The sequence below is a fragment of the Gymnoscopelus microlampas genome (genome assembly GCF_963454915.1).
Source record: "Gymnoscopelus microlampas genome assembly, chromosome: 20".
NCBI classification, from domain to species: Eukaryota; Metazoa; Chordata; class Actinopteri; order Myctophiformes; family Myctophidae; genus Gymnoscopelus; species Gymnoscopelus microlampas.
Window position 1 is genome coordinate 13442852 of NC_139957.1, and position 20038 is coordinate 13462889.

The 20038-nt window shown below is 42.9% G+C and overlaps 1 protein-coding gene across 4 annotated transcripts; it reads left to right on the forward strand.

Moving 5' to 3' along the window:
• Nucleotides 1-16: 16 nt before the first annotated feature.
• trmt61a (tRNA methyltransferase 61A) lies at nt 17-19890 on the forward strand. 4 transcript variants are annotated; one of them, XM_084045041.1, is made up of 4 exons: nt 17-60; nt 1931-2293; nt 8154-8420; nt 18055-19890. In XM_084045041.1, exons 2-4 carry the CDS (start codon nt 1963-1965, stop codon nt 18384-18386), a joined length of 930 nt encoding a protein of 309 aa, XP_083901167.1. In that variant the 5' UTR covers nt 17-60; nt 1931-1962; the 3' UTR covers nt 18387-19890. The 4 variants fall into 4 exon arrangements, with proteins under 4 accessions (XP_083901167.1, XP_083901166.1, XP_083901168.1 ...); XM_084045040.1 differs by having other exon boundaries at nt 37-177; XM_084045042.1 differs by having other exon boundaries at nt 45-64.
• Nucleotides 19891-20038: the final 148 nt, after the last annotated feature.

Below are 20038 nucleotides of genomic sequence, written 5' to 3' on the forward strand. Positions count from 1 at the left end.
GTAGATCAGTGCGTCCCTCGTCCGCCATATGAACGTCCTGTGACAACAAGACCACGTTTTGTGAGTGAGTGCAGGATGAATGGTTAGCTGCTACAACTTTATACAGTACAAACAATTACATTTGAGCATTCATTTGTCCTCGCCGAGGACCGTGAGAGTAACGTTACTTTGGAGAAGGTATTGTATAGGCTTCTGTCACTCCTTTCAAACTCCTTTTAACGACCAAACTCAGGCTAGCCTACGCTAACTATGCTAGCTTTGCTAACACTACCAAAAAGTTCATTTAAGACATGGTACAAGCGAGACGTGTGTGTAAAGGACAGTGGTGGAAGAAATACTCAGATATTTTACTTAATTAAAAGCAATACCACTATATGAAAATACTCTGTTACAAGTAAAAGGCCTGTGTTTAAAATGTTGCTTGAGTAAAAGTACAAAAGTATTGGCATCAAAATGTACTTAAAGTACCAAAAATAAAAATAGTCATTATGCAGAATGTCCCATTTCACGTTTTCAAAATGTATACAAATCTTCTCCTAAGTATAAGATGGGGCTAAAGTTCTATAATTGAATAATCTGCAAAGTAACTAGTAAGTTAACTTTTCAAATAATTGTAGTGTAGTAAAAGTACAATATTTGTCTCTGAATTGTAGTGGAGTAGAAGTAAAAGTATTGAAAATTGGAAATGCTCCAGTAAAGTAAAAATTATACCTCAAATTGTACTTAAGTACAGTACTTGAGTAAATGTAGTTAGTAACTTTACACCATTGATAAAGGAAAAAACAAAATATATAATATATATTTAAACATAAGTGTTGCAACTATAATGTTACATTAGTCCCAGAATGGCTTATATTAAATCTTTTGCATGTACATGCATGAACTGATCATCCATGCTATTCTAGAGCGACGGGTATCCAAATAAAATAATATTTGTCGCATTGTTAACTTATTTTACACTGTGCAACCCTGCAGTAAGTTTTACAAAGTGCAGAGCTTTACGAATGTATTAAATGTCCTGCGTTATCATGGCATGGTCTGACAAGAACATATTCGATATTCTAAAAAGTAAACATGAAAAAAATCATCTACTTAATAGTAAAAGTAAAATGACCATAATTGGAGTTTGAATGCTGTTTCTTTCATGAGCACTTTATACATAGAGACATGTGGACTGATTTTGAATACAATGCTTGGGGATCGGACCAGGATTAAACTTAGTTTACAGCATAAAAACAACACGAATGTCATCAGGACTTTCACAGAGAATCATTCTGTTATTACTATTGCACTGTTTGTGGTGGGTATTCAGTGATCCAAGGTGTGTTTCAGTAGTGTAAAGAACATTCAGGGTATATTTGCCAGTATTGGCCCTAGATGGACAACACCGCTAGGTGGACCAGGGCAGGAGGCCCAGAAACCTGAATGACTTACACAGTCCTGACCTCTAGTGACCTATGTGATTCTAACCTTCCCATATATGGAGATCCCCATAGATGGAGACAACCAACCTCCCCAAGTCTGACATCATAGAATCTCCTAGACGGTTATACATGGAGATACCTGGCCTACCTAGCTCTGACATCAGAGAACCCCTCCCAGAACTCCATATATGGAGATAACCGAAACGTCCAGGACTGACGTCATAGTCCCAGATTTGGGCATAACTGACATAGGCCGCTCCATATATGGAGATAATACTACCTGACATCACCGTAGTGACATTAGGGCCGCAGCCAACGGTATAAAAAGGCTCGACATGCCTTGGTAGAGTTCGACCCAGAGAGACATTATCTCCTTCCAGAGAGATAAGCATCAAAGAGAATCCAGCAATAGTTGATTCCCACAGCCTAAAGCATTACATATTAGTTTCCCTACTTCGATCAGTTTTATAAGTAGCTTTGACCTGTTTCACCCCCTTCTTTCACAGACCCTTGCAGTTGGAGAGAACCGACACTCAGCATGAGTTTTGTGGAGTACTCGGATCGTATTCAGGACGGGGATGTTGCCATCATCTACGTGAGCTATGAGAACATGATGCCAGTGAAGGTACAGCAAGGTGCCCAGACACAGACACGCTATGGTGCCATCCGCCATTCCACAGATCTGATAGGCCAGCGCTATGGGTCAAAGGTCACGTGCAGTAAGGGTGGCTGGGTGCACGTGCTGCACCCCACCCCGGAGCTGTGGACCCTCAACCTGCCCCATCGCACACAGATCCTCTACACCACCGACATCGCCAACATTACCATGATGCTTGAGCTGAAACCTGGCTCTGTCGTCTGTGAGTCAGGTGAGCTGCAACCTTCCACCCGCATCCTTTGTTTTTGTTGCACTTCATGTTACACTGTAAAATCCTCAGACTGAGGTCATTTATTGTGATGCGACGCGTTGTGAGCGTGTAGATCATCTATTTTTGTTATTTTTATATGACACCTAAATATAAAATAGGGCTTAAGTGGTTAATCAGACTAGTCAATTAAGTGTTTAATCAGACTAATATAGTCGATTAAAAAAGTTACTATTTTTATACGTCAGTTTGTTGATATATGCAAATTAGAAATATGAAAATATTGCTTAAGATTATTCAATTAAATGACAAAGTAATCGATAAAATAATTGCTAATGAAATAATTGATAGTTGCAGCCCTAAGAGGACATCAGCCTGAACTGAAATTATGATGTTGCTGTTAGCTTAGTGCCCTTATAGTACACAACTGGCTCAGCCTGTTTGTGCACATACTGCTATCTGTGAGATGTGGTCCAGTGTTTACCAACCAACAGGTCACAAGATGTTGTCATATTGTCTTGGCTGATTGTGGATATAGCTTTCTCACAAGTATTTTTTTGTTTTATTAAGAGTATTTATTTTCACCTATTTTCCTCCCTATTTTGTCATTATGTCAATTAATGTTCCCCACACACAGCCACTGTGTTGCCACTGATATTGTACCCTATTGGCTCACCTGCCAGTAAGGAGCCCGGACCGGAAGGGTGTAGCGCCTCTATCCTACTCCTCCCGTTCAACACCACACTTCCTCACTTCGAACATACAACAAAGCTGCCCCCACCCTCTATTAAAACTGCCCTTGTAGACATAACAAGATACTGATCAGCAGGTAGGTCACCCAGTAGAACGAATGCCATAATTGTAATCTTAGCAATTATTCTCATATTCCATAGATAATATGCTCTCCCGTAACTTTCACCACAAAATTCGTTTTTAAATAATGTATAATTTACCCCCAAATTATTATTAAAATCTATGTTTTTCTAATCGATTAAATTGATTCGCTTGATTCATTATTGCAGCCCCAACTAAGTTTAGAGAACATGACAAATGAGGCATATTATTATTGAATTGATGTGTGGTCCACAAATATCGCGATATCACGAAGTTGACATATTAGGGCGGAAGTGCTCAAGGGTACAGCAGCCGGATGGGAACTGCGAGGTTCCCAGTTCGATCCCGGGTTCCCCCATAGTTAATGTCGAAGTGTCCTTGAGCAAGACGCTGAACCCCTAATTGCCCCTGATGTGCAGCTTTGTGCCTTGCGTGGTTTCCTCTGCCATCGGTGTGTGTGAATGGGTGAATGTAATGCATGTAATGCACAATCTATGTAAAGCGCTTTGGATAAAAGCACTATAGAAATGCACCATTTACCATTTATTACCTAATACTCGGCATCAACTTTTCTTAATGTCGGTAAAGGCCTTTGGACTGTTTGCTGCTTCCTTCTCCATGTGCCTTGCCCTCCTAATCCATCTGATTAACTGGAACCACCCATAGGGTGTGGAGAATGTTATTATGGATGCGTGTTGCAGGCTCCCTTGCCCCCAAGGCAGACTGAGGGTCCTGCCGCAGTGCTTCATCATGCTTAACTGCTGTGCTGTTGTTCCTCCAATGGCCGTCACACTATCGATGGAACTGGGGAAATGTATTTGTGTGCTGCATACACGACCGACCGATTGATCGTGCCTATGTTTGCACTTGTGTGTATGTACTTGCACTCCACAATTGTGTGTGTGTGTGTGTGTGTGTGTGTGTGTGTGTGTGTGTGTGTGTGTGCGCAGGCGTCTGTGTTGTCTCCTGACTACGCATCAATTGAATTGGAAATCCGCCTAGTCAGCTGGGCATGTATATTAACCCATTCAATCCTGGGACGCGTCTCTGTCATTTTAGATTTCCTTGGCTATTCAAAAATAGCAGATCTACAAGCTCACCGAGTGCTGCGCTATGAGCTTGTAGATCTGCTATTTTTGAAAAATCGTGAAAATGATTGCAAATCTTTGAATATATAATTGTTTAAAGCGAACATTTGTCGCTTTAAACACAGCTCATAGCGCGGCACTGAGTGCCGCGCTATGAGCGGTGTTCTCGGATTGACTGGGTTAATCACACACACCCTGGAAACCACTCCCTAGCCATATGGAGGGAGCCGCAACATGTCTGCAGTGATGCAGCGATGTCAGGCTCCTCACAGATGTATTGTACAGGTCAGGGAGGAGAACGCTGGCTCACTCGTATCATGTATGCAGACCGTCAGCCAAAGACTGCAGGCTGACTCAGCAGACGCAGTGCACCGTCACACTGCTTCTCCATGCTTTGCTTGAAGTAAAGTACACACTAATGGCTTTAGTTAGTTTAGGCCTGTATTCTGCAGTTTTTAATCACATTTAACCCTGGCATTGCCCAAAATATGAATTTCATAGATTTTGCTGTTTTGAAAAGAAAAAAAATAGCAGATGTACAAGAGTTATATACAGAATATACACTTAAACACAGAAGTAACATTTGACAATAATGATGCGCTGCAATGCTCGTTTTCCATAGTTTGTGTGTAATAAACAATGTCATCAATGGTTGGATGGTTGGATTTCAGTTCAGCTAGATTGTGTTAATTCTACTGTTTTGGTATGCAACTCTTTATTAACTGGAAAACAGGCGTTTCCTCTCCTCAGAACAGAAGCCAGACAGACACTAGATGACTCAGTATGTTTCATTTCCCCCAACAGGTTTTGATTCCAGATGAATATCCATTTGAATTGCTTTAAACCACATGGCTTATCCAATTACATATTAAATGGAGAGTATTTTAATAGCAACACGTTTCTCGTTGTGTATTTAATTAGTGTTGCATTCACACACTCAGTATGGTTAATTCGTCACTGACACACACACACACACACACACACACACACACACACACACACACACACACACACACACACACACACACACACACACACACAAAAAAACACATACAAACTCGACATCATGGATTATTAAAGCCTGTAGATAGATACTGTAGTGTGCCCTGCAGGGTGACTTTGCAAGTGAGCCGTGTCAACACACTGATGATTACTGTTGATAATGATATTGGCTGTTCTCTGAGAAGGCCTTCAGTACGCACCATGTGTGCTGAGGGGCACACGGTCATGTAGTGGAGAGCTCACGTGTGTCTGAGTGCTATGGGTTTGACCTTGTGCTACTTCATTTGGTTGCAACCTAGGTGATGTATAAACTGAAGCTTGTTCAACATGGACTTGAAAGTGTAAGTCCTCTAAATACCTTGCACACATTTGTAGGACAAATACCACTAGTATTAAGTACAGTACATGTTTATTATTTACATATTTATTAGATCCCCCACATGAAATGCTGGAGCCATATAGTAATAGCTCTGTCTGGATCTCTGTCTGCCTGTCTGTCAACAATGTTTATTATATTATCATTATTGTGACCACTATGGCAGGGCCTTTATTGACCTTGCAGAATTCTATCTTATTGGAAAACAAAGACTAATGATAGAGACGGAGACTAATGATGCATTAACTTGCAACACAACGCACAACCTTGTTCCATCGTATCCCTTCGGCCACTCGCACAACCAGCCGCCCACTGACTTGGCGTCCTGTTCCCTGAATAGATCAGAGTCCTTGATATGAGTCACGCGGGTTCTCTGGATCATTTGCATCGACGCAGAGCTGCTCTTGAAGGGCTCAGAAGAAGAGATAATGAAATAGTTCAGTTGGCTATCTGCCAATGTAGAATCCTCCTCATTGAATTTGTGTTTTAGCTGTGGTTGAATTAAAAGTCTTAACAGCCAGTCTGTGTGGAAATCAACCAGGCGGCTCTGAATTCCACAGCCCAGACTCGTCTCTGATAGATTGTGTGTTTGTGAGAGTTGGGCTCACAGAGATGTTGGCCTCTGCTCTCCATCACTCTCACACACTGTGGGCACTCTTAACAGCCGAGCAGCCATTTCCTCTGGGCCGTAAACACTCCTTTACAAATGAAATTCTCTCTCTCCCCACTTTTCCCCCTCCTCTCCTCTTTTCAATGAATAACTCTTCTCTCTCAACCACTCTCTACATCCTTCTCCCTTCCTAGCAGTGGCTATCTGTCTCTCTCTCTCTTGCTCTTCCTTCCTCTCTCTCTATCTTACACTCAAGCACACATCTTTTTTTCATTGTCTCATTCATTCTGAATGAGCTCTAGTAGCATTGAAGAGAGGAGTTCTAGTGGAAAATCTTCTGCTCGTTGATGTAAAACATCCCGGTCCCGCAATCACTAGGAAGGGAACATGATATCTTTGCTCGTTTAACTATTGTTATCATGAAAGACTAAGGACTAGTACAGTCCTGTCACCAGCCAAACCATGGATGCTCTGGATGGAAGACGGTTATTTCTCTGAATAACACAACATTCCCCACACCCTTTGGATGGTAACAGTTAATCAGATGGATTAGGAGGGCGAGGCACATGGAGAAGGAAGCGCCATACTTTTTTCATTTTCTTACATGAGCTGCAACACCATTGCAAAACTATTGTATATTAATGATTGAAGGATGAGACTGATTACGTTTAAAATCTTGACTCAGGCCATTTCACTTACCTGCTTTAAGTTTCCTAGATGGTGTAAGTCAGATAATGGTATAAATTGACATCAAAGTCGTACTATACACCACTCTAGGTTGTCCTTGTTTATTTTGTTTTGCTAGAATATGAGAATGTGCTGCAGCTTGCAGTCTAAATGGTTTGTTGTTGTTGTGGTTTTTTTGGGAGCCCGTATATGGGAGGTACATGAGGAAGGCTGTGTTAGGATTCATAACATGAGGATCCGGAGCTGGATGCTTTACATAATCAATACCACTACTTTGTCACCCATTCCTCTTCAGTACACAATCCTTCTTTTTTTGTTGTTGTTCCACTTTGTCTCTGAGATTTGCTGCCACCCTAAAAGCAAGTCTAAATATTACTTTCTCTCCTCCAGTCAGAGACACTGATGATCAGAGTCCCCCAGGTCCCCTGGGGCCCCTCTCTTGTGGCCCCTGTCTCTGACCTCCCTCAGTCGTCCGCTTCGACGGCGTGCCGTTTAGCAAGTCAATGTGCCGCTGTGAAGTAAACATTGCCTCCATTGTCGCCACGGGAACAAAGGCAGCAGTGACGCAGTGCCGTCTGGAGGGGGTGTTGGTTTTTTTTTTGTAGCCATGGTGCGTAGCCATGTCCCCAATTCCATGCCAACTCGCTCCTTCAAATTGACCACAAGTCACATGGCTGTTTTACGCGTACACTCTCGCACTCACTTGCCTTTTGTCTCCCTAACGTGCACACATACACATCCACAGGTGCGTGGCACTGCATGCGCACAGACACACACACACACTCTACCAGGCTGTCACAATCCGTACACTAATGGCCATTGTTTACAACAGGAAGTCAGACCATGTTCTGGGACGCGGCTGTAGTGTAATCACGGCCCACTCAAAAATGCAGCCAGTCGCCGTGTTGACCAGTCTGACTAAGCTGGCAGAAATCTCTCCCAAATATGTGTGCTTTGAAATAGTTTCACTGTGCTGTTTTTTAACGCTATTTTTAGCAAATGAATGGTAGAAAATGCAAAAAAAATAAAAATAAATCTATATCAGTAATGTATCACTATCTTCAATATGATATATATTTTCACAAACAATTTAAAAATGATATAGCAATGTACTAAAATGTATGTAATTCAAGAGTGTCAGCGAAAATCAATGGTCCATAAATACCATTAAGTCTCTTGTAATGTCCAGTACAGCACCACATTCACAACCATGCTCTAGCTTCCCTGCTGATTATGGAGCCCCCTCTGTGGCCTAATGTGTTGCAGGTACAGGCAGTGGGTCTCTGTCCCATGCCATCCTACGGACCATCGCTCCAACGGGCCACCTCCACACGGTGGAGTTCCACCAGCAGCGGTCGGAGAAGGCCGCCGAGGAGTTCAGGGAGCACCGCGTGGGTCACCTGGTCACCGTCAGGAACCAGGACGTGTGTAAAGAGGGGTTTGGTGTCACTGGTGTGGCTGATGCCGTCTTCCTGGACATCCCCAGTCCCTGGGAGGCCATAGGACATGCAAAGGCTTCTCTGAAGAGACAAGGTAAGATGCTGATCAATAGACAGAAACGTAACATTTTAGTAATCGAATGATGGTTTAGTGATGATGCGTGACGTAAACATTTCTAATATTTGCTACTTGGAACAACACGAACATGTGAAGGCTTGTCTTTGTTCCATATTATGAAATGAATAAAAGTTGTTTATTACTCCTGGGTAAAACATGACATTATTTACGTCCTTTCTGTGTCCTATTTTAGATTGTTATGTTTTATTTCAGAGGTCAGTGTAGAAAGACTGGAAACCCAGGGACCATATGGACTCACAAGGACCATATGGTCTGTGCACTAATTGGCTGAATCACCAGGCACCGCTCATCATTTCATTGTCTAAATTAATCCCATCATTTAATTGATTAAAAAAAGAGAAATTACGGATTAGTAAATTATGAAATAGCCATTAGTTGCAGCCTTAGTCTACATCTATGTTAAGAAAAAAGTAAATATAAAAATAGTAAAAGGTAAAGTGAGCAGTGCAATAGTAAAGTGAAGTGTGTCAATGTGTTGTGTGTGTGAAAGGGAGACAGACAGTCTATGTGTGTGCGCGGGCATGCACGGGCAGGGATTGTACAGTATGTGTGTGTGGGTGTATGGGGTTGGAATGTGAGTTCAGGAGCTCTTATGGGTAGTTAAGCTGTAATTGACCAAATGATCTGGCACTGTTTACTAGAGTGTAGTAGAGTGAACTGTCCGTTTCTGATTTCTTCTATCTGGGACTTCACCTTACTCCTCTGGGTGTAGACACATGGCTAGCAAGTTATTCCTCGTGATATACTGTGCTGTTGGGTGGAGCAGCTTCCGTACCAGCCTGTGATGCAACAATCAGGATACACTTATCATAAAGTTGTGCGTGATCAGGGAGTACAGGAGACGGATGAGCACACAGCCCTGGGGGGCTCCATTGCTAAGAGTCAGTATGGATTGGCACCGGCAGCTGCCAATCCGCACCACCTGGGTGCTGTCTCTCACTTCCAGATGGGAGAGGGTGAAGGTGATGGCATCAGCTGTTGCCCTATTTTGTCTGTAGGCAAATTAGTGGGTTGAACGTGTCGGGCAGTGAGGAGGTGGTGTGGGTTTTGACTAGCCTATCAAAGCACTTCACAATGTCATGTGTAGGCGCTACAGGGCAGTAGTAGTAATTCAGACAAGTACTTTTGGTTTCTTGTGCACAGGGACAATAGTTGTCTTTTTGAAACAGACTGGAGCAGAGAGACACTGAGATCTGCCAGCTTGTCTGTACATGCCTTGAAGACTCGCCCAGGGATACGATCTTGGCCAGGTGCCTTGTGTAGATTCATCTATTTGAAAGATTACACACAACTGCCCTAGATATTTAAAGTGGGTAGGATTCCTGTCTCATTTGCATATCCATGGCACACTTGTTATCCTCATGGGTGCATAAAGTATTCAATTAATCTAGGAGAGAGATGCAGACACTTTCACTATTGCTGGTTTCCCCTTTATAATAGGTGAAGGTTATTAGTCCATTCAATTCCACCACATAGTTCTTGGTTTTTGGTATATGACCACACTTTGGCCCTGTATTGTCTCTTTGCAGCAATCTAACAATTTAATTGAATGGTAAAATATTTAGAGTGGATGGTGAATTGTGTTATCTATCTTGAAGATAAGAGAACCTTTGTAGTAATCTCGGTCTCTCCTTCCTTGTCTATTTTAACGTTTATGATGACTGTGCTGAAACACATCCGTTTGTTTGTGTGTATCACTCTGCTGTTCATGCATTAAAGGTTGTTTTCGATATTATTGAAGAGTGAAGGTATTTTCTACAGTAGACCCTGCAAGAGATGTTTTGAAAATAAATGCATAGTTAGGTTGTCAACCCTACCACATACCCTGAAAGATAACCTACCATTAGTTGGCGGTCCTCTTGTAGTATAATAATCTAATTGGCTGCTAAAATTGTGGAGTATGTGTGGGATTTTGTGATGTATCATTATAAAGGTCTTTGATTCGAAAATGTTGATGAGTTGAGGTTAGATTTATGGTTTGGAATGTAGTGGTTAAGGGATGAATGTAAGGTGACATGTATAGTTATATAATTTAAATGTGTACACATAGGTTTGAATCCGTCCTGGTTTATGCAAGTTTTTGTGTGCATTTCATTTCTAATGATGTGCATGTGTGTGGGTTACTGGGAATAGGAGACCTTATGAAGCGTGCATGCATGCATCTGTGTGTGTGTTCTGTAAAACACACTCAGTGTCACTTGATAATGATTCTCCTATGACTCGTCCTGGCGTGTCAGAGAACATGAGTGTGACCCAGGCGAGCACCCCTCCCATCTACTGCTGTCCGCTGGTCACACGGTTCATCTTCTCTGGCCCCTACTGACCATCTAACCAAGTCTTTAAGAACTCATTAACTTTTGTGTTGGTGTGTCTAATTCTTCAGTGTGTACTTCCTGTCACAGGAAAAGAGTAATATTGGGACTAGAAAGGATTCCACGGTTTCTGTGGCGACATGGACCCACAATGCACTGGGGTGGGCAGGCCCAGGCAGGTTGGCTGCTCAGTGGGATGCTCAATGGACGTCAAGTTTTGTGTGTGAAGGATTATGGGTCAAATCGGTTTAAGTATGTTTAGCCAGAATGCTCAGCAACCATCCTTTCTGTAGTCCACTGGGTACCTGTCATGCCATATTCCTGGTGTGTTCTGTGATTAGGTGATTAGGGACATAATGTTAACTTTGACCCTAGCATACCTATTCTGGGGTAAACGTTTGGCGAAAATAGATGATCTACAAGCTCACAACTTGTCGTGACACAAAATCGGCATGGGATCCTCCAACAACTACTGTTAAAGTGCTTTAGATCAGGTCACATTTGCTCCAGTAGAGCTGCTAAGACGCCAAATGTGCCGTCATGGGGTAATGATTGATTAATTGATTGAGGTATTTATTGAAAGAATAATGGCATAAAATGATTCATGATGGTACCAAGCCGCTCTCAGTGGCCCCCAGCAGAATCTTTGGTTGTATTGGGCACCTCCCTGGACCCTGGTATGAATGTGAGGTAGGGTGTTGCAGTGCTCCATGCTCTGTCACAAAAGTCCCCATGTTAAATAAAGCTTGAAATAAAATGTAACCTCTAATGGAAAGAACAGATTTCACAGATACAGTAAGATATGCACAGTTTTTCCTGAATGTAATGTTCTTCATTTAAGATATTTTTGGGGGTTATTTCTTAGCCTTTAATAGCAACAGTGGAGAGAGACAGGAAATTGCAGGAGAGAGAGTTGGGAAAGGATATGCAGCAAAGGGCCTCGGGTTGGATTTTAACCTGGGTCAACTGTGGACTGAGCCTTAATGGTATGCGCTCCACCAGGTGAGTGCATACCACACATACCAAGCTCACCTGATTTAAGAACATAAGTTATATAAAATGTGATTTTGTTAGCTCTTTCAATTTTTATTTTTATTGAACAAAGATGTAACTGTGGCTATTGTAGTCCATATTAGTGGTTGCTGCTTATTTTGTTGTGCACTACTGTAGTTGCTGGAGTTTGATGTCGTTCTACTTGCTATACATCATTCTACCGTAGATCGTTGGCTAAATAGCTAGCAAGCTAATAAACTGCACAGGGAGCATGCTAATATGTCCAAGGCCAAATTGAAACATCAGTATGTAATGGAATACAGGCCCTGGAGAAGCAGCGATGCTCCTTAACCCTGCCTTCCCTTCATCTTCTACCTCCTCTCTCTACCTTTTATGGTGCCTTTGCTATTCCTTTCCTGAGCTACCATTTGACGTCCTGCCTTATGCACACACGCACGCACGCACGCACGCACGCACGCACGCACGCACGCACGCACGCACGCACGCACGCACGCACGCACGCACGCACGCACGCACGCACGCACGCACGCACGCACGCACACACACACACACACACACACACACACACACACACACACACACACACACACACACACACACACAGACAATCTTTCACATGCAAACACACTAAACACACTACGTACCACACACGCACACAAACATTTTCACACACATTAACCAGGCATGTACTGATAAACACCATACACACACATGCGCACATGCACAGATAAATAAAAGCATGCAGCCAGTTCTCCATGGTAGAAGCCGTCCCATGCCCATACAGGGTCATGTAGCAAAGGAGAGAGAGGTTGTGTCTCCATAAGGAAATGGTTAATTTGCTTCCTCCTGTATTCTGTTGGGAGAAGGTTTTGTTTGTCTCCAGAGAGCTGGGCTAAACCGAACATGGTTGCGTTGCACTGCTTCAGTCCAGGGCACATTTTTGGCTGCACTTTACTGAGAGCTTTCAGATCTCTGAAACCACTGAGGCCTGTCTTGTGCAGACCACAGCATCAAACACTGCTCACTGCACAGGGTTAGAGCTTCTATTCACTGAAGTTGTGGCACTTAATGTTCCAGCCAGGCAGAGCTCCGTCAGTGTGTTGTTGAGTCGAGGTTAGGTGTTCCATTCCCTGTTTATGTGGGTATAATTTGTCAACACTGGTAGCATTCTGATTTTGGATAGATGTGTATTAACAAAGCCCACTTGTTACTTGAGAAAACGTCAATAACATTCTGTTTTCTGTCATCGTTCTACCATCTGAGCTGATCGCTTGATGCCTTGAGAACTAAAGTCACTAGAAAGAGAATGTTGAGGCACAGGCCTGTGGAAATTGCATTTTTTCCCCCTGTTGTAATTCTTGTCATTTCTTGGCTTATAGCCTGCCCGCTATTTAGAGGAGCTGCATTCTGAGAGAACCAGGATACTGGCAGAGCCATCCATAACCCTCCCCTCCCCTGGCAGAGTTAAGACACTTATTATGCAAGACTCAAGCTTGTGTGTCCCATATGCACACACTGCAATGAATGCTACACAGATACTCTAACATACAAATTAGCTAGCTTCATAATACTGTTTCTCTCTGTAATCATCCACAGATTACATTACTGTATATACGTTCCCAGACTCCCTAATGCTTTAAAGCATATTAGTAATAATAAAGTTATACAAGAGAAGTGCCTATTCAGACACAGAATAGAAAAAAGGTCTGACACATATACATAATTAATTAGATTTGAATTAATTAAACATAACATAAAATGGACTGCAACAAACTAAAAGAAAAACCTACTTCCCTGTTTTCCAGACTTCTTCAATCTATGACTTGGCCCCTCCCCCCTGCTGTATTAGCTGGTTGCTAGGACACATTGGAGCTGTGTTTACAGCTGCACAGAGTTAGAGAATGAATGCTGGTCGTATTTGTCAAAGGAACGCACACCATCTGAAACATCCCAAATGTCTCAAACTGCACAGCTTTAGTACAATGCTCTCTTCAGTAGGCCTGCTACTCCAGACACACAGTTTAAACTGGCATTTGCTCCGTTTATGCAATGGAAGTCTCAAAACAATTCCAAGCGGAATGGAGAGTCCACTCCCCATGTGTTTTTATCTTCATTTAAACAGTGAGTTTGGAAAGATGAGAAGGCCATAGTTGTAGGGGAGACACAGGGGCATAGGCATTAGCTGGATCTGATAGAAGGCCAGATGGGTGTATATACAGGCCTAGAGACGGTGGCTCAGTTGGGAGCACTGTTGCCTCACAGCGAGAAGGTCCTGGGTTCAAAACCAACTAAGGATAAACTGGAATCCTTATTTGTGGTGTTTGCATGTTCTCCCTTGGTTCACATGGGTTTTGTCCCACACCAACAGACATGCATATTAGGGACATATTCCTTCCAGTGCACTTGACCAAGGTACTGGCCTTAGAGCTGGAGCTGGACTATGGTCGCTGCTCAGTGGCTGCCCACTGCTCCCAGTAGTTGGGATGGGTTTAATTTCTCCATGGAAATGTGAGCAAACTGTGTGCAAGCACTGTGCAACACATATGGCTTGCTAGCGGCATTACTTCCAATATGATGACCCATTTACAAAGACATCACCCCAGTGTGTCCGTTGACAGCGCAAGGAGGAGAGATTCGAGTGGGAAAGAGCAACACCCCCCCGCAGCATTTAAACAGATTCTCCTGGCAGATTCAGACAGGGCAAAGTCTATAACTAACGAAGGTTATGCTAGCCTGGCTATGCTGTCATGGAGGAGGCAGGATTTCAGCATATTGATTGATGTCCTTGAGCCGCACTATAATACCCCCTCTCACTGATACTTCAACAACACTATTATGACAACAGATAAATTATAACTTTATGAACAGACATAACTAGGAGTTGTCAAAGAACTCTCCAACACTGATGGACATACTACATACTGTATATACACCTATCTAGGTATCAATACCTAGATCTACAGCAGAATCTTAAAAAACACACACAAAAACAACAACAAATCAGTAAATGCCTCCAACACTTGACATCTCTATCACTAATAATGCCAGGGTTAGGGGTTCCATTCCCTGTGTTGCCGAATGGATAGCTCACAATAATTCCCACTGGAGCCAACCTAAAAAAAATTGATGTCCTGTAAGCTACTTTGGATAAGAGTCCTCTAACTACTGACATATTTATTATGTAACTTGACACATTGCACTGTATAGTAAACCCCTGCTGTACTGTACTTCTTGGTACAGCTGTAGTGGTAGGAGTGTCATTCTGTACTCCCAAGGGTCAACTAGTGAAGATTTCTTTGCAAGATTCTCCAGCCTCCTGCTGTGATCTCCTCAGGGTTTCATTTAGCAATAAGAGAGCAAATCAGTAGGTGATATCTCTCCCTCTCTCTTTCTCTCCATTCATTCATTCTTAACGACTTGACCTATATACTTTGTGGTATGACAAATAGTGAAACTAGGTGATCTACAAGCTCCCAAGGCGTCACATCAACAGTTGAAAGTAGTTAATGAGAGGAATATTGTGTTGGATAATAATACTGGGTCCTGACTCCTGACTGCATGTTATGTTGAGGAAAAAAGCCACTGCATTCAAAACCCGTCCAACCTATGATTTGGAGGTCAGACTATGGATGGGAACACAAAATGGGCCACAGATATTATCAATAATAATGGCAGATGGAATAGATGTATAATATAGATATTGATTGTTTTTAAGAGCATAGCTTTTGAATGCCGTCAACCTGTTTGGAAAGGGAGAATAGATTAGCATCGAGTGAGGGTTTTGACTGTGGAATCATCCTACAACAGGTGCTACTTTGTCCATTTATACCTAGCCGCTCTATTGTTGTTGGGGTATTTGTCATGTACGTTTGCACAGACCTGAAATTCGTCCTGTGCATTTACCCATCCTAACTATTAGGACCAGTGGGTGCTATTAATACTGCACCTGTGATGCAGTTAGGTGTCTTGACTTAGAGACGTAGACTAGGCGAGCTGAGAGTCAAACCCGGCGACACAGTAGAATCCGGAGTGTTCATTTCCTGCAAAGCCCAAATGTACACACAAGCCAAGCATACATTAATTAACTTAATAGTGAAATAAAGTGTTTGTCTTTTCCTGTTTCAATACTGCTATACATATTGCAATACTGCTAGCCCTGCAGGGTCTCAAACAGTACATTTTTGTGTCCAGAGATCGTGTAGGAGTTGAGGTCTCTCCCTGGAACCAATGTACCCCTGCTGCTCTGGGGGATATAACCCCCCCACACACCACCACCACCACCACCTCTCTCATCTGTCCTGCTGTCTGAAACAGAACATTAAAGGGGGGGGGGGATAACATTCTTCTCCCACAAGAGTTGTGTGTGTGTGTGGGATGTACAAGGAGGCGTAGATGAAGGAAAGGAAGAAGTGGACGGAGGTAGAGGGAGAAAGAGGGGAATCCTGGGTTTGAATGGATCTGTAGTGATCGTGTCTGATGCACGAAACCCACAGGACACGCAAGTATAAGCACACGGACGCTGCTTTTCTTTCGCTCCATGTTCATGGATGCGGCCGTTGTTATTGGCCACGCACAGACGCTCCGCTCGCGCACTTAAATATATTTTTTCCGCTCTGGGTGGGAAAAAAAGGTGTCCTCACGAGTATTCTCATAGAAATACATTGTATATAGGGTGACCAGACGTCCCGGTTTGGCCGGGATTAGCGAGAACAGTCACGCACATACACACTCTTTTTTTGGTGCGTTCGTGCGTAATGGTGCTCACCACGTGTCCACCCTATTTTTTTCCCTTTTTCCTGAAAAAGTACCTGCAGGTACTTTTTCAAGTACAGCTGTGTCAACACAGAGACGCAACAATGTCCCGGACATGGTTTTCAACTTGCGAATCGCGGTTGCTATAGCCGCCCGTTATTGTTTTATATTTTTGTATCTGTGCGCAGGATTTCCTGCAGGAAAAAAAGACGTAGCTACTGGACGGGGGGTGCATCATTAGTTATGCCAAATATCTCAATAGTAATACAATATACAATTTCACACTTATATTTTAAGTGTAGCAACAGTGAAAACGTCTATGTAGCCTAATTGCTGGTGTAGAAAATCAAGAGTAAACTACGCCTGTTAGTAGTAGTTCTTCATTGTGTCCTCTGTGTCTATCTCTGGTCTGACTCTGTTCCAACAAGGGCACAGATGCAGTACCAGGGCAATAAATACACACAGTTTACTTTGGTACATGTAGCATTCACTAGCCATTGTAACGGTCTCTCTGAATGCATGTTGGCTGTACAAAGCCGGCTCTGAGATAATCTACAATATGCGGAAAATATTCAGGGATTTACTTCCTTGGCCTACTAGCAGCTTGCATAAGACATTTGGCACTGATTGGCCCAGTGGTTTGCCAGATTAGCTGCAGACACACACACAGCTACACAGACACACAGAGCACTTTTCGAGAAGGCTCGCCCCATTGGTGCAATGCCATAAAAGAAATAGTAAAAAATGAGTTCACTGACAAACTAAGACAAATAATTGGGAATGTATGAAAGACGGTGTGTATCCTCTTAACAGTCATTTCTGTCCCTATAACTACCCACCCCGTCCTGGCCAATATTCTAGTCTCTTATTATAGGCCAATTACCTTGGGGTTTTTTTGTACATAAATTAAAGTCAGCTAGTTCTACATCAACTACCACCTTTTACTGACAACTGTGTGCTCACAGAGTCATCAACCTGCTCCTACTATCTGTGCATAATGCCTGTTTGGGTCTAATGGATTGTAAGCTGTAGCAGCACTCATGTTGCAAATTAGACAGCAACACACCTGTATGTGAACAAGCAGCCTAATGCACTGGACAATTTACTTGTTTTAGTCATTTCGTGACAAATTCTTGACCGTCAGTGTTACTCAAGATATTCAGCTGCAGATGAACAAGGAGAGCATCGTTAATGTTGGCTGAGACTACACAGAATGAAAGGACGTTAAGTGACTAGTTCCTCAATTTGCTGTCGGTTGGATCGCGTGACTTGACAAAATAACTGCTATTGACACTACTTCCTCTCTTTCCTGCCCTCCCCCTGGCTCTCTTTTGTCTCCCTCTTTCTCTTCCCCTTTTTTTTCTGTTCCCTGTCTTTTCTTGCCTCTCTGTCTCTGTCTGTCTCTCTCTCTCTCTTCTGACATTCTGGCTCTCATTCTCTCCTCTCTCCCTCCACCTCTCCATCCTTCCCTCCTTCTCTTTATCTCCTCCCTTCATCCTCCCACTCTCCAGGAGGTCGTGTGTGCTCCTTCTCTCCATGTATCGAGCAGGTCCAGAAGACATGTCTGGCTCTGTACAAGCTGGGCTTTGAGGAGGTCAGCACCATGGAGGTCCTGCTGCGCGTCCATGACGTGCGCACCGTCACCCTGCCGCTCCCCGACTTCGGGCCCAACCCCTCCGTCTCGGCGGAGACCCGGTCCCCATCAGAACCCCAAAAGGAGGAAGCCCCAACGTCCTCATCTGGCCCCAACTTTCCCTCAGTCACCTGTAAGACCACCACACCCGCCAGGGAAATGCCAGGCCACACCGGGTACCTGACCTTTGCTACAAAACCACGGACATAAGGTGTATTACCCTCTTAGGTTGTATTTGTTGATGAGATACATGGGAGATACTTTGAGACAGTGAATATTTATGGGTCACATAGTGGTTGACATTATAGGCGACCCCCTCCCCCCTAATCCTGCATCTGTCCTCCAGACCTGCAGTTGTGCGTTGTGTATTCTTAGGTTAGTAGAGACTCCAGACCCAATAAAATATTTTAAAAAGATATATAATAGTTGTTTTCTTAATATAGACATGCAAAGTGAGATAAACGGAAAAAGGAAATACAAAAACAAAACAAAAATAAAACAAACAAAACAATTCAATGCTAGTGTGTGTCTCCACAAGATATAGGCTGCACGGTGTGGGTTCAATCCACAATCAACTCCAGCCACAACAGTTATTTAGAAGTTGCGTAAGTTGACCTTATTTTGTCATGAATATTCAGATTTTGTTTTATTTTGTTGTACAGATAGTGACTATGTGGACATCTCTGCCTTCCACTGACAGTGTTAGGGGGGAAAGGGCCCTCTCAGCCGATGGATGTTTTGACACAGTGGAGATTTTGAGTTCTAATCGTGGTAGCCATAAGAGTCTTTTGATCGGTCCTCTAGCATTAGCATGGCCTGAGTTAGTTAACCACTGAAGCCTTTTATATACTTTTTTGTATGACAAATAGTGAAAATAGTCAATCTACACACTCACAACGCTATGCATCACGATGCGTTGTGAGCTATTCCCTCAGAGAGATGGCGGGTGCAGCAGCTGTGCAGCAGCTGTGCAACGTTCTTGCAGTTCAAACGTGTGACTTCTGAGATGGCTCCATGTGTAGTCATTACCATGCACTGGATCAAAATGTTTCCCATGCATTATTGACTTACAAAATAGTGAGGGGAAACCTCTGCACTGTACAAGTGCAAAAGTATTTTCATGCCAAGATCATCTTTGTTCAGTTGTAAGCCAATGGAATAAGGATGATGATCATTCGAGTTGCATATGGCAAACCTGGTCATAACATTTTCATCTGCTGCCTTTGGACTTCAAACTAAAATCACAATTCTAAATGGGGGGGAAAACTTCCTACTGATGTAATTTAAAGCTTTGTCCTTTCCTCCACTTATGTAATCTGCTCTGATCCAGCTTCAGTTCAGCTTTTCTCCCTTTTCACATACTTTTATTTAATCACTGAGGGAGATGATGTGGTTTTAAACATCTACTCAATCTCAGCCTCTCTCTGTTTTCCAAAGCCTTTAATAAAATGGAACAACCAGCTTACATTGCAGTGTTCAGTACTGTTGGTGTAATGCTGGTGGATTTGGTGTTTTTCGTTACAGCTGTCACCTGGTGCTGGTTTTTTGCTTGCATCAAGCAAAAATGAAAATGTCCGCAGCCAAGTCATTTTATAAGTCTGTTTTGTCCAAAAATGGACACTTAAGAGAACAAGTGACAAAAGTTACTCCCTTTTTTGTTTTTTTTAGTTTGTGCTTTTTGAATTCAAACAAATACAATAAATGTGTGAAAACACCTCTTGTTCCTTTGTCCTTACCTCTACCAGGTGAATTAACCTGCACCCTGACATTTCTGCCTACAGATCCATTTCTTTAGCAAACCGGTTCAGTTGAATAAACTGCATCACACAGGGTGTCTGTTCAGAAAACATGGCAGTTAAGAA